This window comes from Eucyclogobius newberryi, unplaced genomic scaffold, assembly GCF_026437365.1.
Source record: "Eucyclogobius newberryi isolate DKJ021-1_F unplaced genomic scaffold, fEucNew1.0.hap1 SCAF_9, whole genome shotgun sequence".
Lineage (NCBI taxonomy): Eukaryota > Metazoa > Chordata > Actinopteri > Gobiiformes > Gobiidae > Eucyclogobius > Eucyclogobius newberryi.
Window position 1 is genome coordinate 29,849,865 of NW_027316532.1, and position 25,208 is coordinate 29,875,072.

Consider the following 25,208-nt stretch of genomic DNA (forward strand, 5'->3'; position numbering starts at 1 on the left):
GTCCTCTAGTCTCTGTAAGAGGATCCCATGATCGACAGTGTCAAAAGCAGCACTCAGATCTAACAGAATTAAGACTGAGGCTTTGCCCGTGTCAGTGTTCAGGCGGATGTCATTTGTCACCTTGACAAGAGCAGTCTCAGTGCTGTGATGAGGTCTAAAACCTGACTGAAAAACATCAAATGAGTTGTTTATTAAGAGGAAATCTGTGAGCTGTTGGTAAACAACCTTTTCAAGGACTTTGCCCCAAAATGGTAGATTAGAGATGGGCCGGTAATGGCTCAGTACTGCGGCATCAAGACTGCTCTTCTTTAGGAGAGGCTTTATGACCGCAGTTTTCAAAGACATTGGGAATGTTCCAGATTGAAGCGACATGTTAACTATGTGAGTGAATGGTGCTAACAAACTGTTCAGCACAGACTTTAGAAATCTGGTGGGTAACACATCGAGGCAGCATGTAGATGAACTCAGACTGGTGATGATCTCATGGACAGTTTTGTCAGTTACTGGTGCAAAGTGAGTTAGCTCTAAGTGTCTTGGTGGTTTTAGGGTATTTTTTTGCATTTTGGGATTTATAGCATTTTTAATGCCCTGAACTTTGTCATTAAAGAATAATGCAAACTCATTACACTTGGATGTGGAAATGAGTTCTAACGGCAGCTGAGCTGGAGGGTTTGTTAATCTGTTTACTGTGGCAAACAGGACACGCGAGTTGTTACTGCAGCTTCCAATTATTTCAGAAAAATATCTTTCCCTAGTTCTACATAAGATTAGGTTGTACATGTTCAGCTTCTCTTTGTAAATCTCTTTTTGAACCTGGAGCTTTGACTTGCGCCATTTCCGTTCGGCCCTGCGGCACTCCCTTTTCTGTGCCCTGACCGAATCATCATTTCTCCACGGCGCCTTCTGCTTATTTTTAACCATTTTAGCCTTTATAGGGGCGATGGTGTCCAGAACATTCAAAACACTAGATGTAACAGAGTTCAACAAATCATTTACATTAGAACATGAGACATTTTCAAAGTTTATCATTTCCATAAACAGTGCACCTGTGCCATCACTTATGTGTCTCCTCTGAACAACTGCAGGACCAACCGGAGGTTTGGGAGAAACAGACAGGTCAAAGAAGACACAGAAATGATCAGACAGAGCAACATCAATCACATTAACATTTGAAATATTTACCCCCTTTGTAATTATGAGATCTAGAGTGTGTCCTTTGCTGTGGGTGGGGCCTCTCACATGCTGAGTAAGACTGAAGGTTTCAAGGACAGCATCAAGCTCTTTAGCGTTTCTGTCACAAATATTATCAACATGCACATTGAAATCACCTGTAATGACCAAACCATCAAAGTCTGTGCATACGACTGAAAGCATCTCAGTAAAATCATCAATAAAACTTTGGCAGTGCTGGGGAGGCTTGTATAAAACAATGAAGAGAATGGATGGAGACCGTTTTAGCTCCATTTTAAAGGATACATACTCAAATGATGAAAACACCCCAAAAGACAACCTGCGGGTAATTATTTCATCTCTAAAGACAGCACAGACTCCACCCCCTTTTTTGTTTTCTCGTGTTTCAGATTCAAACTTAAAGTTGGGTGGAGCAGATTCTATCAGAACTACATTTCCTGTGTTTTTGTCAAGCCATGTTTCAGTTAAAAACATAAAATCAAGATTATAAGAAGAAATAAAATGATTAATTAAGAGAGATTTGTTACATAAGGATCTGACATTTAGCACAGCAAGTTTCAGACTAGTTTCAGTGAGACTGGGCTTTATCTTTTCACAGGGAATATGAATCACATTTCTCAGATTGGGCCTGACTCGCATTTTGTTTTTCCATCTGTGTGATGATGTGACTACAGAAATAGCACTAGGGGGGGATCTTTTTACATAGGGCCCCGGGTTGGTTTGATTTTTAATGTGACAATAAGTCCCGGCAACGCTGAGACCCAGTGCATCCTAGCTATGGGAGATACCAGGTGAAAGGCGAGGTTGGATGGGTGGTGGGGCTTTTGTAGCCAAGGAGAGTTTGGGACCAGGTGAGAGGCGAGGGGGGATGGGTGGTGGGGCTTTTGTTGGTGTTGTCGGCTTGTGCAGGGAAGAGTTGATAAGTATTGACGTAGCCCTTGCTATATTGGGCGTGAGTGGAGCCATCTTAATGCCTGATTTGATCAGACTTTCAAAATGGCTGGGAAGGCCCATGGGTGAGAGTGGAGATGAGAAGGAAAATGATGAATCTTTAGTGGGAGTAGATGTTGCAGGGGGAACCCAGGGCTGGTGTGAAGGCAGGGGCGATGACAGGGATGTTGTTGGGCTTGTCACAGATGGGTCCAAGGCCTTTGAAGATTGTTCCTTTGCTGGAGGCGGTGGAGGTGAATGTGGAGCAGCTGGAGCTGAATCCTTTGCTGGTGGTGGTGGAGCAGCTGCTGATGAATCCTTTGGTGGAGGCTGAGGTTGTGGTGCTTTTGATGTTTAAACATTGGATCGGTCTCTGGCTGATGGAACAGGAATTCTCTCATTCCTCTCTTCTCTAACTATCTGCTCAGAACCCTGTCCAGGCCCAGTCCAATGCCTCAGAGCCTGGAGCAGGTTCTCTGTCAGCACCCTCACTCCACCTCTGCATAGGTGGGGGCCATTTCTCTTAAACAGGTCCTCTCGTTTCCAGAATAGATAGAAGTTCTCAATGTAGTGTAGTCCTCTCGGGGAACACTCTTTGGACAGCCATGTGTTCAGCTGAAGAAGCCGGCTAAACTTGTTTATCCTCCTGTCGATGTTTGGAAGAGGTCCACTTATGAATGTTTTGATTTCCATTTTATCAAGCACATCGAATAACTTCAAGAAGTCTTTTTTCAAAACTTCAGTCTGTTCCCGCCGCATGTCCACTGCACCCACGTGCACAATCAGCTGTTTAGCTCCTCCATGCTTAGCCATAATATTTGGAAGGAGTGACGTTATCTCAGAAACAGTGGCGCTTGGAAAAGAATGTGTGTTTATCTTTTCATGCGTCACGTGACTTATCGCGCCGTCCCCAACCAAAACAATCTGCGTGACCTTGGCTCCTGGCACAGATCCTCCTCGCTGTATTTTGGCCACGTCATCTTTCCTTTTTTCATTTAATTCCATCTCTGAAAGTGGTAAATATCTGTTTGTGAGCTGTATTTTAGGTGACTTCACGTTATCTTTATATCGTTTAGGCTTTGCTCCAAGTTTGTTCCAAGAAACAGCCTGGTCTTTCTGGTTTTTAGACAGTTTTGGAAACGACACAGAGTCACTGCGGTTTAGGTTGAAAGTAGCAGTTTTTCTTGTAAAAAGTGTGCTCTTCTTACCGTCGGTTGACACAGGAATGGTATCGTGAAGAACTTTTTCAGATTCCAAAACAAATATCCGTGTTTTCAGCTCATTAATTTCTTGTTGATATTTCCGACAGCGTTCACAGTCTTTCTCCCTTCTTCTCCCGGACATGTCGCTGGCGTCAGATCTTATGTTCTTAAAATCCTTGGTTTACTTAAAAAATTCTAGAGCAAAAATGTTTGGAAGACAAAAACTGATTAAAAAGCAAAATAAATAAGGAAAGCAGCGATAGCAAGCGGAGCGAGCAAAAAAGCGTGTGCACTCTTCGGAAGCAGGATATGGTCTCTGATGAAGTATCTCAACACAGTAAAATGAAAACAGTCGTTCCACAGGCCAAATGGACTGAGGCAAATTTAAAACAATCAACACTGAGCTTCGTAATCATGCACTGCATTGTGGAGATTTAGTAGTACGTGCATGTGGCGCCTGCAGATTTGGCCTGTCCTTGTTGTCTGAGGCTTTGCAGCTTTTCTCTTTTCAATTAGTAAAAAAAATAAATAAAAATATAGCCGCAAGCGGCAATGATCGGCCCTCGCCACACCGCCGCCACGCCGCAAGAGGAGGGGGCGCTAACGCGCCCCAATTGTCCTTTTAGTACGCCTACTGCTGAATCTGTGACGCTGTCACATCTTCTCCCCTTTGTTTTACCATCAAAAAGCAATTTTATTTAGAATTCTTGGCAAAATGTGCGGCTTTGCCGCACAGACACCGTGACTCTTTGAATAAAAATGTGGATAACTTTTGATGGTCCACCCCTGAAGATGAGTCTCACCAAATTTCAGGTTAATAGGGTTAAAGCCCTGGGAGGAGTTGGTGAAAGTATAAAGTGTAAGCATGTTATGGTGATTTCCCCATTGGAATAACATGGGAGGTTTCGGTCATTGCTACAGCAAAGCCGTAACAATTATGACATGGGTCTCATTTACTTTTTTGATGGGGCCAAAATTGAGTTTTGTTTAAAATTTCAGATAATTTCGCAAAACTAAACATTTAACCTCCATATAAAATCTGTAGGGGGCGCTGTGGCGCCAAATTAATTAATTTCACTTCAAGTAGGTTTAGGGCAAAGAGTTTAACAACTGATTCTAATTTCGGACTTTATCGGCGCAAACGGCAGAAATGTTAAATTTGGGAGATTTCTGAAATTCTAGCTAAAGTTTGCGGCTTCGCCGCACAGAGACCGTGACAGGTATCAATGTAATTTGAATACATTTTGATGTCCCACTCCTCAGTACCATTTTCAACAAATTTCAGCTTTTTAGGGCCAACGCCCTGGGAGGAGTTCGTAAAAGTACGACATTTGGAAAAACTCCCGAGTCATGCTTAGCCATTTTTGAACCAATATGGCCGACATTTGGTTGGGCGGACGGCATTGCCTAATAATATTTTTTACTTCTCTTGTCACCATCTACCTCTGCGCCAAATTACATGATTCTACGATCAGATTTTTTTTGGGTCATTTCCTATCTCTCAATGCATTTTTGGTACATTTGGGGGAGCTGACGCGCCAATTTTTTTTTAGAAAAGGGAAATAGCCAGAATGTAGAGAGGCACAATTTTTAGAGGTGTGCAAATTTTTGTGACTTTTCGTCAATGTTCACTGGGTGAAAAATAGGGGGGTTGGTCCCGAGAAGAAAGAATAATATTCCGATGCGAAAACAATGTTTCCCATTTTTCAAATATCATAAATGTCAATCCCAATGTAAAGTGCTCGTTTAGTGCGCACTTTTGCACGGGCTTCGCCCGTTTACAACGGTAATGTTCCATTTTCCTACTACTAATTAGTATGCATGGGGCGTGCGTGAGTGAAGGAGTGCGTTAGTGAGTGTTTGGAAGTGGGCGAGCGCTTCGCGCTCGATTTCGTGCGCAGTACGTGCGCACTTTCGCAGCCTTACGAGATTAATAGGCCCCTCACGTGACATCCATTTTTTTCTATACATTTTTTTCACCTATTACTGAAAATTGTGTTGTCATTCTACTAAAATTTCAACTAAATTTTACTACAAAAAAAAAAAGATCAATTGTGGATATAGTTATTGATACACATAATTTTTATGAAATTGAATTGAGACAGAAAGTTTCTTCTAACATCACCACATGACCCTGTACTAATTCTGATACAGGTCAAGAACAAAACTGCGCAGAAAGGTCCACATTTAAAACTCCAACAATAGAAACAATATATGGATACTAATGTCATTTTGGCTGCAGTGAAAAATTAAATAAAAAGCAATAATAAGGAGATGGATGATAAGACGGAACCGAGTGATAACTTTGGCCATATATTAAATGGAAAGACAAACCTTTGGGAGAAATGGGACAAATGTGACTGACTTTCTATGGACTACTCTTTATGTTTTTGTCGTGTTGCACTCTATTCTATGTGAACTATTATATTGTTTCTATTAGATAAAAAAAACAAGAAAAAATAAACGCATGTAACGTTATCAGTATCAGTTCTTGTTCTAATCATAGACTGTGATATATTATTAAAACATCATCACATCTGACATTTACAGCCTATGATTCTGATGGTTCGGAAGCCTGTCCAGTTTTGATAATAATATTAGTATCGGTTGGTGTCTGGATATCGAGTTTCCTGACAGCCACAACTGAAAATAATCCATTGTAGTTTATTTCCATGCTGACCCGGTGCTCTCTCTCCGTCTCCAGGGTTCAGCCGCGCCGCTTTGCCTTTTGGCCTGGTGCGGAGGGAGCTGTCATGTGAGGGCTATCCCATTGACTTACGGTGTCCAGGAAGTGACGTCATCATGATCGAAAGTGCCAACTACGGCCGCACGGACGACAAGATCTGCGACGCCGACCCCTTCCAGATGGAGAACGTCAACTGCTATCTTCCAGACGCCTACAAGATCATGTCTCAAAGGTAAAGAGGCCGTCACGCCGCGCACGCAAACACGACATCGACAAGGCCGTGTTTGACACAGTTATGTTTAAATAAGAAAGGCACCTCTGGGCACGGAGACTCGGGGCTGTTGTCAATCGTCGCAATTCCACGCTTTTCGACACCTTTTTTACATTTGTTTCGCGTTTGGTGGGAACATGGATTGATTTATTCCATCGAAAAAATAGCAAACTGGATGTTATGACTGTACAGAAAATAACTGTGGTTCGCAAGTTGAGTAAATGAACGAAGTACGGCAAATCACCTGAGTCCTGGTGTGCAGCGTTTTGCATTTTGATGTAGCGTCGGCTTCAGTCCGGATGCCCTTTTCTCATACGACCTTCTTCATTCATCACGCTGGCACTAATGGTCGACTTGCTCCCAATGGAAACTATGCTATTAAGCAGTGTAATATAAAAGAATAACACCAAGATCCCTTACTTTCAAATCTTTATTTATCTGCATTTGGGCCTGACTCAAAGGCAGCTTGTTAAAGGTCATATTAAAAGTACTTTGGTCACTGTGGCCCTGGTATTCTCTCTAATAATGCGTTTGCCTTGGAAATCCCTCAAAGCCTTAGTTAGCATGACATTTGGCTATACAAAACTGCACCTCCAGGCGCCTTGAAGTTGCACAGAGAAGGTAATTTGACTACTGGCATTGTGAGAGCACATTGTGGAAGTGTATGGGCTTTAAAAACACACAGGAGCTTCATAAATTACAATTTTTTTATGTAAACTGAAGCGGAGAATGAAACATGAGCAAAAAATACAATGCTAAGTGTTTTTGATGAAGATTATGTTATTAAAAGGGAAGTTTAGCATGACATAAGACAGCGGTGCTCAAACATTTCACATCAAGCTTTTACCATATCAACCAGGACAATATAAGATGGTCAAAATGAGATTAAACCAGGTCTAAAATGAGATGAAATTGTGGATAATGTGCAATTATAACCGTGAGTTCAATTGTTATTTAATCACCCAAAAAGTTGTAAATGAAAATACAATGAATAACCTGACACTTTTCTTATCTATTATTTTTTATTAGTTTTAAAACAATAATATCCCAAAACATTAATTTGACTGTGTAGAAGTAATTGTTAAAAAAAAAATAAAAAAAATCACTATTTCAATTATGAGCCAATTAATTGTGATGAAATTTTTTGACAGAACTGCGCAACAAACATTATGATAGATTTTTTTTTTATAAGCAAATACTCCTCTCACCACCAAAGGCATTTAAAATATAGCCTTCTAAGCAATTTATCCCACCACTTTTCCCTATCTCTAACCAAAATGTTGTTCCCTATTGCGCAACGCGGTCTTTATTCCAAACACATTTGCCTGAATTCAAATGATTGCTCTTTTAACCCTGCGCTAAATCCTGCCTGGTCCGATTAAGGGCAGCTTCTTTGGCAGGGCGTACTCTAAGACGCCTCGTACATCTTAAAATCCGACTGATTGATCACCGACATCCAACCCCGGGCCTTGAGTTTTTCTACTCCACTTTCTTCTCCCGCCATCAGTCAGAACCCAGATTATTTCAGGCGGAAAGTCAACCCCTGCCGCCAAGGTGTATGGACTCGCCCCACCAGCAATACCATCTCCATGAGACCTTATACACGAGAGCAGTTGTCGCGCAGCGGAGATGCCATCGGAGCCGAAAATACAGTGGATGGAGAGACACGCGAGCGCCGCAGAGAAAGGGAAAGAGATATTGGCCCGCTCCAGGAATGTCAGCAATGTCTGTGGCCGTGCATCCTGGGAAATAAAATAAAAAATAAGAGGCGCTTGTATGCAGGGGTTTATTGTCAAGCCCGGTTTGATGAACGCGGACGGCGAGCTCAAGTCGTCCGTCTTTTTCCTCGCCCGTGGCCCCGCGGACGACGACCGTGCTCGTACTAAGCCCGTCTGGCCAGAGCGAGCGCTTATTGACTCAACGAAATCCACGGCTGAAGAAGTTCTCGCCGAGCATCATTGACCAGTGGTTCTCAAACTTTTGACAAACAGGACAGACATATTTACTTGTACCTGTCAAGTTCCTGAGGTATTTTATGGGTTAATGGTTTGGTCAATGGCAACTAATATGATGAGATGTATTTTTTAAGGAGGTTCTGCTGAATTATTGATCAATATATTCAATAAATGAGGGTGTTTGTGTTGTGTTCATGGACATATTGTGGGACAAAAAAGATTTTATCTTATCTTATATAGACTTTTCTGTTTCTCTGTCTATCGCTGCCCAAGGACAATAGAAAGTGTTAAGGATCTTTTCGCTTTGAGATTAATTTTTTATCTCTAATTACAAAAAAAAAAAAAGATGCTCAGCTGCTTAGGATATGCCTTCTCACTCTTTAGGTCCCTGGGCTTCAGCTCCCTTTGCATTAAAATGGCCCTGCTTATAGTTGAATTAACTACTTTATGAATAAATGTATGCTAAATGGTTTAGCACACGCACACACACACACACACACACACACACAGACACACACACACACACACGCACACACACAGACACACACACACACACATACGCGCACGCACGCACACACACACACGCGCACACACACACACACACACACGCGCGCACACAGACACACACACACACATACGCGCACGCACACACACACACACACACGCACACACACACACACACAGACACACACACACACACACAGACGCACACACACGCGCGCACACACACACACACACAGACGCACACACACACACACACAGAGACACACACACACACAGACGCACACACACAGACGCACACACACACACACACACACACAGACACACACACGCGCACGCACACACCCACAGACGCACACACACAGAGACACACACACACAGACGCACACACACACGCACACACACACAGACACACACACACACACATACGCACACACACACACACACACACAGACGCACGCACATACACACACACGCACACACAGACGCACACACACACGCACAGACGCACACACAGACGCACACACAGACGCACACACACGCACACACAGACGCACACACACACACACACACACACACGCACACACAGACGCACACACACGCACACACAGACGCACACACACACACGCACACACAGACGCACACACACGCACACACAGACGCACACACACACACACACACACACACGCACACACACACACACACACACACAATCAGAAAGCACATGTATTCATTCAATGCCAAAGATATAGGGCTATACACTATTATTTAACCACTAAAACAAAGTGTAATAGATCTGCTGTAGGATCTATACCGCCATTTAAGAACCACTTGATAGAAAACTCAAACCACATCCATTTTCTCAGAAAGCCAGAAGTTACTTGAATGTTGGCATTTCAACGTCAGTGAAAAATCTATTGTACTGTTTGAACAACACATGAAGTGTGTGTTTTAAAGAAAGCCACTGGATATGAAAGGTCTCTCAGGTGTGTGGGCGGAATTATTCACACTCAAAATCCAGCGAGTGAAACATATTGGCTCCCAAAAGAGCAGAGCCGTGTGATTCAAATGTTAAAAATACCAGGGTGCTTTTGCTGCATTTTTGGACAAAATCTTTACCTCTTTTTCCCTTTTGTAACAGACGCTTCTTGTTCAACACAGCAACACTCTTAATAAATGAATACTACCTAGCTTCTTTCACTTCTGTTAAGATCATTTCACTGCTATTATTCAGGATATTTTTTCTGAAATATTTGTGTCTTCATGAAGGTAAAATCAAATATTCAGTTTACAATGAGAGAGCTCTCATTATCCAACCTCACTACATGTTACAGCAAATGTTACATATTTTAAGCGCTTGGGACTGACACATTTTGACATTTGACAAATTTGGCAATACTCCACATTTGTTCAGACTGGAAAAGCTCATACAGTGGCACCTGCAAAGCACATATATTATTCCACGAGCAAGTCAAGAGACTAGTCATGTCTACCTACTGTACCGTCTCCATTACTAAAGGATTGAAGAGGCTAAAATGATTTGTTTCCATAATTACCCCGGCCTGTTAATTTTCAGCGTGTGTGGGGGAAAATCACATTAGCAGTCGTGGAAAGCTGTGATCACTTTTAAGCATGCAAAATTGATGTGGTCCTAAAGTGTGGAGAATTGGATTGAGGCTTCGCTGCGTTTGATACATCCTGTTGGCACACTGCTGTCTTTTAAACAAAAAAAAAATATATATATATCAGCCTGGCATTTTATATTCATGCGTTCAATGATTTTTTTTATGAAAATAGCCCTAGGACTGTTGTGGCTCAATTAGAACATTCAGCTGCATGCAATTAGTCGACTCAAGTGGGTGATAATCTGTGGAGGAATTTTTCACATGGACACCTCCCCGGCAGATGTGAAACTGCAAGACTTTGAAATAATTAATCCAACGATAATATTCAGCGAGAAGATTTTTCATGTCCCCCCTTTTTCGGATTTAAAAAAAAAATTGTAATTACAAATCTGCCTTCATAAGGATCCTAATGATAATGGTAACAATTGCGGCCACACGTCGCTGATGAATACACTTAAATGCGGCGTAAAAATGTATTGCAATCATATTTCTTGTTGCGGATTGCGCACACTTCCCCATCTGGTTAGTTGTTATTATTGTTCCGTTATGTTTGCAGGTCGTAAAGAAGCCTTGAGCACGAGCAGAGATGCAAGTGCTGCGTCTTGACTGATCATTGTCACTGGAGCAAACACATTAGGATATACAATATGAATAAGTGACCCGCATCTATGGATTTTCTTGACTAATGAGCTTCAGCCTAAGTATTTGATAGCAACATCATTGATTGCTGTAATATAACATGGCTAGACCCTGCCACCGCTGAGCCTCATGTGATATCCAAAGAGCATATGACAGGCTGTGTGATCAATGCAGATCTGCCACTAAATGACTGCTGAAAAGTGAATGGAAATTGACACAGTTTCAACAATACTAGATTGAGATAAATGAATAATTCTCAGAATATTCTCAGTCAGAATAACTAATTTACACTGACTCCAGGTAAAACTTAAAGTCTCCTCTGGTTTAATGTTGTGATGTAACGGCCCAATCCTAAACTGCACATAAAATAAAATAAAATTAATAAACAGCAATGACTTTCTTCTTCTACGTGATAATGTTATTTCTTGTAGACTAATACATTTTATTTTCTGAAGTTAGTGCCCTAAATGTTTCTATTGCATTGCCGATTGCGCTCAAATTTTGAGGACGTCTTTACTATTTGATTATATAATTTAGTTTCAAAATGTTAATCGCTGTAGCAACAATTCTTATCACTCTGAAATCCATGCATTTATAACAATGCTAATAATGGTTACATTTGACACACTGTTTGAGCTCATACTTGGTAATTATTATTTTAATCATGTTTGTTTAGAATTGTGTTAACATTTCGCAGCCTACAGTGATATTTGGTCATGTTTCTCGGTGTGCTGCAGACTAAATGCTGCCTGAACACTATTTATATCAGTGACAGGACTGCTTGCACGGCTCTCAGAGGAGGCACATTGTGTCCGCCTGACAGCACTCTGCCTTGTTCCTGCTCTTCGTACATACAACCTCACTGTTTATTTAAAGCTCTGCAGATTAAGATTTTATAAAGATCCACATTCAGCTTGTGAGTTTCCCGGGGACACACAAAAGTTCACCAGCCATTAAACCTGGCTTAATTCTCGACAAAGTAAAATGTATGTTTTTGTTAGGGTTTGTTTTATGACTTGTTCTGAGATTTAATTTCAGATGTGTTTTTCAATCAAAGTTAATAGTTTCAAGAGAAGATAAACAGGATTCTCTGGACTCATAAGCTGTAATCAACTCAAAGTTGGCACCAGACTAGATCAGATCATTAAACTCAGTTCAGTTTTTTCAATTTGCACAATATCCAAGTCGTGTTATACTTATCAGAGTTTTGTCGTTCATGGTGAGGCACTATTTTGGATTAAATAGAAAACCCAGAGTTTTGGTTCAATGTAAGAGTGTAGAGATTATAACCATGTTGATATCATATAGACACAGGCAATTATATGAACATATAATAAGCAATACAGCCTTTCAGAATGGCACATATCGCACTTCCTCGCGCCATGCTGCTTTCTATAAATGCTGCATGCTTTAAGGTCATTCCATAAAATGTCAGCGGAGTAATCCCTTTGACTTCATGGCTAATGCCTCAGCTAGTTTGAAAATCAATAGGTGCAAGTGACGGATGTGAGCTAGACAGACCCTTCCCAAATTCCCCTGCAAAGCAGTAAATCTAATCCTAACCCCTCATATGACAGTGATTACACCATTCTTAAATGCCTTAATCCAATATTGGGTCAGAGTCAAGTGGAATGTGAATGGTTAATTCCTAACTACCTATTTCCTGAATCAGGACATAGCCACCACTTCACAAAGAGCAATAAGTGTACTGGTGCTGGAGGTGATTGTGTGTGACACGTGTGTGTTCATCTCAGCTGTTTTCTTTGCTGCCATCGCTGTGGCCCTGGAAATGATTTAATTTTTCAATAGCCTGTCTGCTATCAACAGGCTTGCCTCTTGAGAGAGATGTCTGCCTTGATAATTGTGCCATGAACCTCATCAGCATTTCAGATGAAATGGAGCCAGACGGGTCACTTTGAGTTTAAGAGACGCTAATTTGATTGAAATTCTAACTGGGAGCACCAGGAAGTAGATTGTGCCTTTGCAGTAATGCGCTGCCCTCACTCATGTCGCCTCTCTGCTCCAGTTACACAGCAATTGTCTTCACTGCAGCTATTCTTTAGTCAAATTGAGTCTGTGAGGGAACTATTAGAGGGCACACAGGGAGCAGACATAAACAACCTTTTGGGTTTTCAAATCAGTCTAAATTTAGCATGGCTTAATGGTCATCCCATGGCAACCAGTGCAAATTTATGCAATTCTGTTCAAAGCTCACTTACCAAATGTTTTGAATTCATCACGGAATAGCAGTCATTTTCTAAACACGAAACACTTTATTTTCTTGAACGCCTTACATTTTGTTGCCATTGTAAAAATGCATCTGAACAATTGAAACGTTTCACCTTGGAAAAAAGCATGAGCCCAATTGAACGTAATATTCATTGCAGCCATTACCATACTGCCTCGCACTGCCTCTCAAGCTCCAATATGGGCCAACATTCTGGACTTACAATTAAATGCCCAGACTAAATTGAGACCCAACACGATGCACAGTTCTTCTGTTGGTCTCACGAGGAGCCTGAGGTTTCACAGATGAGATGGAATCAGCTTCACACATAGATCAGGACACTCCTGCTCCACTGAGGCCCATCCATCACCAAGCAATATCAACACTTATGTCAACTCTTCTTTGAAAGAAATATGAGCCATTTGTGCTTATGTGCTGTTGTTTAATACATCTACTGGCAAGTCTTTGTCTCATTAGTCTCATAAATTAGAACTTTGGTATTATTTTCTGTCAGAAGCGTAATACTAAGTATGTCTACATTTTCCCAATGGATCTGTGTATTATTTATATGGGTTATGGGAGTTATATGTCAGCCTTACACAGATTTCAATGTTATAGACTTGAAATAAAATGCTAGAGCCAGACTTGCAACATCGTTAAAAATAGTAAGAATTTTCTTTTTTTGAATATTAAAATATAACAAATATAAAATTATACAGGCATTACTTGTAAAATACTTCAGCATGACACATTTGGCCTGATATCTTTTACATCTTTTTTTTCCACAAATTTCTGGCCTTTTGTCTGCGTTTTGCAGCTCACACCTCCAGAGCAACCAGTGCTGAAACACCTAATATTATATTAATAACATCTGGACACTGAGCAGTGAATACCATTGCAGCCCAAAACAAAACAGTCGGACTCGCTACTCACAGTAATACAGTTTCTAATGATTCACTGAATGGTCATAAGCCACAAATATTCTCCCAATAGTAGCAGCATGTTTTTATATTATATTTGTATTACATTATTTTATTTTCCAAAGCTCAAGTTAAAACTGATGCTTGATATATATAAAAACCCCTCCCCTCTAGTACTCTATACTCGGTCTAAACATCTATAACTTATTCTCATGGTGTGGTCATTATGTCTTCTTAACATTCAATGATGACTATAACATTTTGTCCTTCGTTGGGCTTTATGTGGCAGTAAAGCGGCATTTATGTATGGAAATACTTAAAACCAATACATTAATTAAATAACACAGGCAATCAACGCAATGTTCTGCACTATTGCACTATATAAACATTATACAATTTCCTGAATGATTCTCTCACACATTCTAATGGCTGCGATTTGAACTCTTGAGAGAAACTTGTAGATGAGAGCGGTGCACAAAGCCTCTCTTTTACACAGAGGAGAACACAAGCGAGGTCTGAGTGAAAAGCATTGACCCTGACTTCAATGCTAACACGCTAAATTGGATAGCAGCAGCTTGTGGTAAAAGCACTTCACCACACCTTTGTTTCCCTGCAAATGTAGTTGCTTGAGGATTCCTTTTCACATTTGTGAGTATGTTTTTGCATGTTTTATTTCTATTGAATCCAGCATTAAGTGGACTCAAGGCAATGGAATTTTGTTTTCCTTTTTTCCAGTTGCAAGTCTATAATAATCAGTAAACAATTTCTATAGTAACACATTTTTATATCAGGCTTTATGGTTCCTCACACTTGTTTTTGAACCAGAGGAGACCGATCCTTTCAGGCTGTTGCTCCCAGACCCTGGAACAATCTTCCACTCTCTCGTTCTGCTCATTAAACACAGTCGATGCTTTCAAAAGCAGCTCAAAATGTTCTTATTTGGACAAGCGTTTTAATTACTGCAGTTTTAAGGGCTGCTATGACTGCCATACTGTATAGCTCATTGTAACTGTGTTATTTTTTGTGTTATCTGGACGCGGAAATTAGAAATTGGCTCGATACCATAAAATACCAATTCAGATACCAGAAAAAACAACAACCTTTTAGACAACACAGAATAACATAACTTTATTTATGTTACCATGTGGTCATAGTCGAGTTTGATAATGCTCAAGATCTGTCTAAAACTCTTCAGGGAAAATCAAATTTTGTCCTGGCAATGTGATTTATTTTTGATTTATTTATTTTTTACTTTTGAAAACCCAAGTTATTTTATTCTGTCTTTTAAAACACATGTAAAACAAAATATGTAATCTAAAAATGTTTACCGTGGCAGGAAATTGTATTTATTTTAATTTTGCTGTGCTGATCAATCTCAAGCTTGGATTAAGATGTGGCTTGTTGCATTTGGTGTAAAGTATTCTGAATATACACATTCATTTTGTAATGTCACATATCACAAATCACACATGCTAACTTTGCTGTTTTTGTGTTTTTTCCTTCCAGATGCAACAACCGTACCCAGTGCATTGTAATCACGGGGTCGGATGTTTTCCCTGACCCTTGTCCAGGAACCTACAAATACCTGGAGGTCCAGTATGAGTGTGTCCCCTACAGTAAGTATAACCTACTGTCATGATTTGAACACCACCTCACTTGCCATTCCCTCCACTGCACCTTAATTTGTCTTTTATTAACCCCACCAGCTTTTTCTCTGTTCTCCGTTTTTCCCCCGTCGTTTTACCTCGTCCAGACTCTCTTGCAACACCTTCCAGCGCATTTTTTTTTCTCTCTCCCCCATCTCGTCCTTCTGTGTCACACTATGAACTTTTCATGAAATATGACCTGTGAAAGCCTTTGGTCCTCTTCTGTACTGCCTTCTATTATTGATGTACGACGTGTTTACAGCCTGGACCTACAAGCCTGCTTACAAGAACTGGTAGAATAGAAGGAAAGGCCAATGTCAGTCCATAAGGCAGAACAAAATAATAATAATTACCTCGATGGCTTAATATACATCATACAACAGGTGCTCCTTTATGTAAACAGATGTTTCATTGTGTAACAGGCTTGCTCTTGAATAATTTCACACAATTTCTTTGCTCGTCCCATACTAAATTATTCATCCCCAAATCACACACCAAATCATGTTTAGTCTGCCTTTTCAATTAAACCACTTCTTTGTCCTCTAAGTTGCTATGTTCATTTGTACTTTTTTTTGTTAACTCTTACCATAAGCAACATTTACATATTAAGAGGCATTTTTAATTGGTCTACGGCAAAGACATCACGTTTAGTTAGCGTACAGTTGTAGATTTAAATAAGGCCTACACAAAAAGCGCACATTTTGAACCCTTTGCGACACACGCGCTCCACACTGCTCATTACTTGTCAAGCTGTCCGAGTGTATCTCCCTTACTGCTAAGTTTGAACACATTAGTGAGCACCATTAGTTTGGGAAACTCATTACACCTTAAAGGTTAACTTCGCCAGGGCTTTGAGCACCTGTAATTAAAGCCGGAATAAGACATAAGTATTCCAAGTCACCTTTTTGAGCGTACCCAATTTTAGCGCCCTTTACCTCTAGTGTTTTTGGCTGACTTTTGAGTGAATGTCTCGTAAGTGCAGTATCGATTCTATGTCTTGCTACCTCAAGCCTTAATAGCAGGATTAGCCCCGAGGTGCATTTACCGTCCACCTACTGTTATCATCATTGTATTCTGCCACTATTTTTTTTTTGCACACTTACTAATCTTCTGCCCAAGGACTTTGTGCCCTGGCCAAACTTGCAAGCTGCTCCAATTCACTTACAGTTTCAGAAATGCATGTCTGTAGCCCCTCCGTCTTTTTTATGCTTCTCAAGGTCCATGCCCAACCAGAATAGGATCAAGAACTCAGAATGTTTCGTATCGCAACTGCCCTGGTAAGTGCTTAGTGTTCTCCCCGTCTGATTCAGTCCACACAAGCCCAGTCCAGTCCACTTTTCCCCCCTCAAGCCCCAAGTATGTTCCGTTCTGTACAAGTATATTGTCTGACAGTCCTCGTATTATTTTGCCCCCTTACCAATCCTCCGTTTCCTCCAATGTGTATTGTCAAAATGCTCCAAAAGAAAGTGTGTTTGTACTGTATTTTATGGTCAAATATTAGAACGTACAAGTGGCACCATAGCAGTGGCCTAGCAGCTTAGGATCTAACGGATTTGCAGTGGATACAAGGCCGGAGAAGTTGTTTTGTAAGAAAACATATTACGGTAAATCCCTATTAAGCTGATCGGCGACAGGCCTAGACAGTGTCCTATTTTTTTGGACCAGAGAAACTGCCACTGCATCCGTCCCTTATGAATTCACCCGTCGTTTATCGCACTAGCAGATGTTATTTTTATTATACACTAATAAATGATAAACCTAGTCTTAACGCAATTCAGGGAGAATTTAAATTGCGAAGAAATTGTCTTTATTTTGACTGTTTTGGCGCTGTAACTCAGCTCATGTCATCAACGTCCCTCATTAGCAACATTATCTCCCATGTTCAAGCCAAGAATGTAAAATGTGCCTCCACCTGGCACTGACTCACCCTTTTGAATTGGCCCTAGTAATTGCACAAATCAGACAACATAAAAGTCAAGATGTTTCTTTATTAAGGTTGCTCAGCGCTCACTTTATTGAGAAAGCAAGACCGGAATAATCTTTAACCGTCCTTATTTCAGATCACACAAAACGCTGAGTTCCCAGTGCTAAAGTTCTCACCGCACATCAAATGCCAGTAACCATTCGTTCAGTATAATTCACACTCCCCTTTACGTCGTAGTTTGCTGCTGTATAAACAATAGTGTGACTACAGAATCCCTCGAAGCATCTCACGTAGAATAGACTTTGATGTATTGTGATTTTGAGTTCTTTATGGTTGGCGTGGGCTGGGTTGTGCCATGTCTTTTGATGAATGTTGCTATTTTAAACTTCTTACTTTTCTTCGCTTCCCTTGTGCAATTTTCAGGAGGCCTCATCACCTATCTGAGTTTATTTCTGACTCCACTGCGCCGCTCTTAATACTTGTCAACTAACGTCACCACGTTCTTTGTCATTTCTTGTATTTTCCCTTTCAGACACTCACAACTTCTTGCCTGTTGTCTCAACGTCAAGGACACTGCAGTTGTTATAATTAGTTTGCTTTTCACAACCTCTTTGTCAACAGGGCTGTTGAGTTTTCTTGGCAGAAGTACCTGCTTTTATGTTGGATTTCTTTTCTTTACTAAACCTTGGGTCAAACTACACATCTATTTACTTCATTTGAAATGTTAGAAAAAAAATCTTTGGCCCATTGGCTTTACCAATAATGGAATGATGTATTGTGGATTGGCCTTTCAAGTTCTTAAATACTATAATCTTCAAATGGAAATGATAATGTCACAGCTACACTTTTACCCCAGCCTCTTGTGCCTGAACATTTCTCAATTCAAAAAGTACACAAAGTAATTGGTTCCTTTAATATCACCTTGTGCTCTTATATTAGTTCTGATATATGTCAAGACCATATACTATTCAGGAAAGGCCCTAATTGTTTCTTCTCTACATTTGATAATATTTGTAGTTTTTTTAACAGCGTTGACAATTCGTCTTTTGTAAATTGCAGTGTTAGAAATTCTTGAGCTAGAATTTCAGTGTGAAGCTGACTTTTCCTTTGTCAGGGGGTCTTAAAGGTCTAGAGTGAAACCTTCATTTATTGTTTGATTTCCACTTGATTGTGAGTCAGTGATAGCAAGACTTTTTTCTGAGCAATGTTCTCATGTAAGTGAAATTAAAGTCAAGTTTAAAAGTTCTCACTGGCCAAAGGTGTAGATGATGTGTGGGTTGACCCTGCCATGTGTGTAACAGACACTGTCTCGTGTAGAATCTGAGCTCTACCGTTTGCTTCTAAATTAAATGTTAATGCATCAAAAGTAAAGCTAGATAAAGTATGTAACTCCGTAGTTCAGATTAATTGTTTGGCAGTGTTTTTGCAAACTTAAATGAGTGCCTTGTTAAATATTTCCTATAATGTATGGAAGTCTTACACACAAAAGGACAGAAAATTACTAATTAAGTTCTATTGCTGAATTAATTCATGTTTCAACTGCCAAGTGCTTTAGAAATGGAGCTTGGTCCAATGATTAACACTGATTACTTGTTTTCTTGATAAGGCCAAGTAGAAAGTTAGTAAATTAAAATGGCAAAACCAAGCCAGATTTGGCTTCTTGTCGTCTAATTGCATTTTGCAAACATAGCAATCTATTAATTCCTTTCTGCCGCTTCAATGAAAGGCCTACAGTGGTGGGTGGATTAGCATGTTCACATTCAATTCATAATGTTGGCTTGAGTAAATAACCAATTTTGAATCCCATAAAATCAATTTGAGTCGCAACTAGTTAGTATTGCTTTAAATAAAGTTTATATAATACGCATTTCAGAAAAAAAGGGAGGGAGCAGGGGGCTCCTGTACTCTTGGAGCCCGTGCTTAAGAAGAGTGCATACCAAATTCAGAAAGCTGACATTTATTTCTAGTGGATAGTCTACGGCCCAATTAAAATAAATGATGGCACTGTTCATGCGCCATGTTAAATCCACAGTAATATTTAGTTATAAAAGCCTTTTTGTTAGACTTTAGTTACAAATAAATGATGCTGCCTAACATCACTGTAAGGCGTTCATGAACTGATAATGACCACAGTCTGGATTAGACAGGGCCTTGGCAGCTGAATGTCTTGTTTCTCACTAATATCTTACCTTTTTTAAATAGGTCTCCTGGACTTTGTTAATGTCTCATAACTTTTTCTGCATATGTAATCATATAGCTCTAGTAGTTAATTCATATTAATCTCTTCTTTTTCCCTTGCACCCCTTTCATTCTCTCTTCAACGCTTAAAATAGAAGTGGAGCAAAAAGGTAAATAACAGACACGATCCAAACCCTAGCTCCTTGTTTTGTGGCATCTGGTTGTAAACTACCTATTTCTCCCATGGTGGCCCCTACAGCCCATCACAGACCTATCTCCAGATTGGCCCCGACTGTAATGCTAAAACTCCTTTTGTAGTGCATCAAAGGAAGTGAGCCTGGTCATTGCAAAGACAGCACAGAAGCAGCCAAAAATGTAAATGGGGGGCATGTTGGCTGCAGTCCACAGGGGCTTCCTTCTCTCATTCTCCCTGGGTGCTTTTTGCTACTCAGCAGAATCTTTCATATTGCCTGGCTTCCAAACCCTCGTCCATAGCATGCCATGGTAACAGTGATTCTTGGCCCTTGTTCTTCAACACCTATTGCTTTCTACTGTCCCTATTTTTCCTCCTTGAGCCCACATCTCTTCACTCTTCTCCCCATTTTTCCCCCACACTTGATCACTTGCTGCTTTCTTCTCTATCAAGATGAATGCCTCCAACAACCAAAACCACCTCAACAGACACAAACTTGCCTTCTTTAGTACATTTTTTTTTTGCACCACTCCACAGTACACGCCACAGGTTTATAGTAAAGGTGGTGCTACAGATACAACTCTGCGTACATTTTGCAGACTGTGGTGACTCCTGCTCTCATAATCTCTCCCGTCTTGTTGCCGAGTGACTTTAGTTGGCTGCAGTATTTTTTTGTTCACAGGACCAAATGTTTTTTTATGTATTTTTTATTTTTGTTTTTTCCCTTGTTTCAGTTTTGCTCCCAACAGTAGATGTCTATGAGGCTTCTTTTTTATTTCAGATTTTGTAATACTTCTATATATACATCCACATTCTGCTTAATAACTTCTAGTTCTGTTTTTCTTTCTATGCACAATGCCAAACACCCTGTAACACATTTTTTTTCTCAATTATTGGCTAGTGTTAGTTGTGTTTTGGCCACTTTTTAATGTGTGTCTGTCCCCACTCCTCATGGACCTACAAAATGGAAATAGAGTTTAACATGATTGTTTAGATGCAAATTGTAGTTGGTTTTGCTTTTCACATGTTAACCTGTATTGTTTTTTATTTTACTCTTCTTCCACCACTAGTTTTTCTTTGTCCCGGGACTCTGAAAGCTGTTGGTGACCCTTCATTTCTATTTGAAGCGGAGCAACAAGCCGGCGCCTGGTGCAAAGACCCACTACAAGCCGGTGATAAAATCTACTTTATGCCTTGGACTCCTTATAGGACAGACACACTAATAGAGTATTCCTCATTGGATGATTTCCAAAATGCGAGGCAAACTATCACATACAAACTGCCCCACCGAGTAGATGGAACTGGATTTGTGGTCTACGATGGCGCTGTGTTTTTCAATAAGGAACGTACGCGCAACATTGTGAAGTTTGACCTGCGGACTCGAATCAAAAGCGGAGAAGCCATCATCAACAACGCCAACTACCATGACACGTCGCCGTACAAGTGGGGGGGCAAGACGGACATCGATTTGGCGGTGGATGAAAATGGCCTTTGGGTGATCTACGCCACGGAGCAGAACAACGGAATGATGGTGATCAGTCAGTTGAACCCTTATACCTTGCGCTTTGAGGCGACATGGGACACGGCCTACGACAAACGCTCGGCTTCCAACGCGTTCATGATCTGTGGAGTACTGTACGTGGTTCGATCCACCTACGAAGATAACGAGAGCGAGGTCAGCAAGAGCCTGATTGATTATGTTTACAACACCAAGCAGAACCACGGGGAATATGTGGACATCCACTTTCCCAACCAGTACCAGTACATCGCATCTGTGGATTACAATCCCAGAGATAACCAGCTCTATGTATGGAATAATTTTTACGTCCTGAGATACAATCTGGAGTTTGGCCCACCTGATCCAGCTCACGGTAAGAACTCACATCCCCCCTGTGTAGCGTTTCATTTCAAAATGTCTCCCTGCTCTCGTTGATAGCATGATCTGATTTGTAGCCGAAATTCCAGGAACATCTTTCTATTTCCTCTTTTTATGATGTCATAAACCAGTGCTGTCGCTGAAGGAATTAGTAAAATCCTTATGAAGGTTAGGTTATAAAAGCATGAGTCCATTCATGTTTAGCTAAGTGTAATATCCAGATTTGTGACATCCTAAAAAGATGGTCTTGGAAAATGCAACCATAAGGATGTTGCTGGAATGTTAGCACTACAGGGAAATCTAGAACCCATTATGTATGTATTAGGTTTCACAGCTGACCGATTTTTTAATTTAGAATGTAATATGTTGTAGGTATGTTATGGTTGCTTTTACAGTCAACACAGCAGCATCTAGGGTAAGAGTGACTAGGCAATGGTGGTAAACAACACCTCAAAGCCATTACCATAAGGGATTGGTGTCTCGGGGATTTGGGAAGGTTTCATACCCAGGTTTTTCCTCAGTCCCTGTTGCTTACCGTAGAACTCGAGGGATCCCTGTGAGCATATTGCTTTTTTTAGGCACAGCGAGAGAGAGAGATACTTTCACCTCTTGCAAACATACATGTCTGGACAGGTGCAAAGTCTGGCCCCAGGCAAGGTTGGATCATTCGCCCTGTGATGCCTAAGCTCCAAATCTCCATTGGCCATTATAAAAAGACAGTTCTGAAGGTGTACGGATTCAAGGTTTCTGAGCTGAAGAGAGAGCGTAGTATGCACTGAAAAGCAAAAGGTTCAATCATTCAGGGTCACATCAGCGGCGCATATTTCTAATTTAACTGTCCGAAGCTTCGGCACAGTTAGCTAAGGCATGTGATAGCCTTTACGCTGAGAATATAATAACAGTAATTACTCTAATCCCATTCACACCCACCATTCTAAGTCCTCGTAATGCTCAATACATGCGCTGATGAGGCAAGTCTCCAATCAATAATCCCAACCGCTCATTTTTTATAGAGTTTGACAATCCACTTCTATATTGACAGGCTTGAGAAGGGCACTCTCTAAAAACGCAATGTTATAGAAATTGGTGCAATCCACTCAACCATGGGTGGCACCCTTTCTGTGTTAAAAGGAGAACATTTCCAACTTTCACAGAAGTCAGTCTGAAGTTATTTTATTATTACTAAACCGTGGCATATTGCTTTTTATTTACAAAATGAATTATACATGTTCCCTTAGTAATTCAACTTTGAAAACACAATTTTACCACGTTTCACTTACGTCCTTATCCACAGCGGACTGAACACATTGTAACTGCATTCAGTATCTAATGTAGAACCAGCAATATCCCATAATTTATTGACAAGAATACATTTATGTTGTTATTATTAGGGAGACGATAACCAATTGCTTCTATTCCAGTTCTGGCTCTTATAGATTCCTGGAATAAGCCGTGCGTGGAGGCGAACCGCGCCACAATTGATTTATTCATTTGTTGAATAGACAATGACTACCGACTTATAAATCACAGTACTATTTCCTATTGAACTTCCTGTACTATATGTTTAAGAATGCTTAGGCACACTGACTCACTGCATTAGCTCAGGCGGCTGCCACGCTCACAAATCTTTATTCCACTGTCAACACCAAGCCTGGGCCGTCCTCTTGACAAATGAAAGATGCAGACCAGCCACGTTACAGACTAATGTATGTTGAGCCCACAGTCGATGAGTACAAGCAGACCCGGTTCAGAATGATCATCAAGATGTCAATAAACTTGTCCTCCCACATGGCTGATGTTGACACATAAATGATGGCACTTTTTTCTGCCTGTCACTGGACGCCCTCACGCCTGATGCTCCATTCTGTGCCTGCTACGCTAGACACTGTAACAAGCTGTAAGGAGGGACAACATTGCCTTTGTGGTAGATCTAGTCAAACATATATTGTGGTAGATTTAGTAAGTGCGGTAAAAGCGCTGGAGATCAGATCTGACCTGATGAAGTCCACTTTAACAGAAATGTAACTGCTGCTCTTTAGAGGAGAGATGCAATACTCGTGTCAAAAGTAGAAAGGCTGTGGATTCAGCCTTTGTGTTACATATCAGAATGTATCTTTAGAGCTTCATCTAAATAACCACTACTAGGGCTGTGCAATTAATCAAATATTAATCAAGATCATGATTCAGATATTATGTGTATCTGTCGGTAAATGTATGTGGTTTATGGTAGAGTTCAGAGTTAGAGTGAAGACAATGGCAATTATTAATACGTAGTTAAAGAAAATTGTGATCAATACAAGGAATACATTCAGGACTAACTTGTTTGTCATAACACTGTAGTTCAAACGGAGTGACATATTGTAAATGTAGACTAAATTGCCTGTAATGAGTAAGAGTGAATGGTTGTAGATTAATATTATTGCCCTTTGCCAATATTCCAGAATATGGCATTAAAAATACCTAAAAAGAAAGTACATCTTATCCATGAGAGCTGCTGCCTCGCCACAGGTCTGACCCGCTTGTCTCTATAGAGATAAATACTCTTAATACCATACTGTGGGACATTTCAAGCAAAAGGCAGGGCAAAGCAAGTCTATTTGTAGAGGACAATTTGTACACTAAGAACAAATATCTTCAAAAATGTAAACTAAAAGCAGGTGATGCACACCCCACTAGAAAAGAGACACATTGCAACTTTAAACCATGCCACAGTAATGGTTTTCCTCGTCGTCACAGTTGAGACCCTGTTAAACGCTTGGGTCGTTGTTCAGTGCAATAACAGCGTGTGTTGAGGCCAGATCATCTCTTGTAGGATTAGGGGTGAGGGCGGATGGGGTCGCAGCGCACTGGAAGTGGACAGTAATTGGGTCAGTAAGCCCCTCTTTTGGCTCCGAGCAACATTGTAATCCACTCATTTAGCGGCGCTTTATAGTTGCCTCTTTTATATGTGGAGACAACAAAAGATAGACTTATTGCGTCGTCATTATCTTTGCAGTCAAATGTAGTTTCCTTCCTTAGACGGACATGTTGATCGGATTGAAGCCACATGCACTACATTTGCAGGCCCACACATAACTACTGATTTGGCAGAAATTATTGTCACTATTTGTTATTAACACTGAGGACTGTTGGCACATACGAACTTGCTGCATATCTTGTTGATTTCTGCCAAGCTTCACTGAGGCCTCCAACCACTAAATAAGCGAACAGAAACACGTTTTCCAGTAATTATGCATAAATGCTT

The 25,208-nt window shown here is 40.6% G+C and overlaps 1 protein-coding gene across 43 annotated transcripts in view; it reads left to right on the plus strand.

Annotated features, from left to right (window-relative positions):
* Positions 1–25,208, plus strand: part of adgrl2a (adhesion G protein-coupled receptor L2a) — a 118,094-nt gene that overhangs the window by 49,833 nt on the left and 43,053 nt on the right. For 31 of the 43 annotated variants that reach the window (XM_072439004.1, XM_072438999.1, XM_072439001.1 and 28 more), the window contains exons 3-7: positions 6,028–6,241; positions 15,654–15,763; positions 17,011–17,070; positions 20,051–20,065; positions 21,159–21,959. In XM_072439004.1, the coding sequence (XP_072295105.1) occupies positions 6,028–6,241; positions 15,654–15,763; positions 17,011–17,070; positions 20,051–20,065; positions 21,159–21,959 (1,200 nt within the window). The remainder of the gene's footprint in view (positions 1–6,027; positions 6,242–15,653; positions 15,764–17,010; positions 17,071–20,050; positions 20,066–21,158; positions 21,960–25,208) is intronic. The other 12 variants (XM_072438971.1, XM_072438977.1, XM_072438979.1 and 9 more) reach the window with 3 other exon arrangements.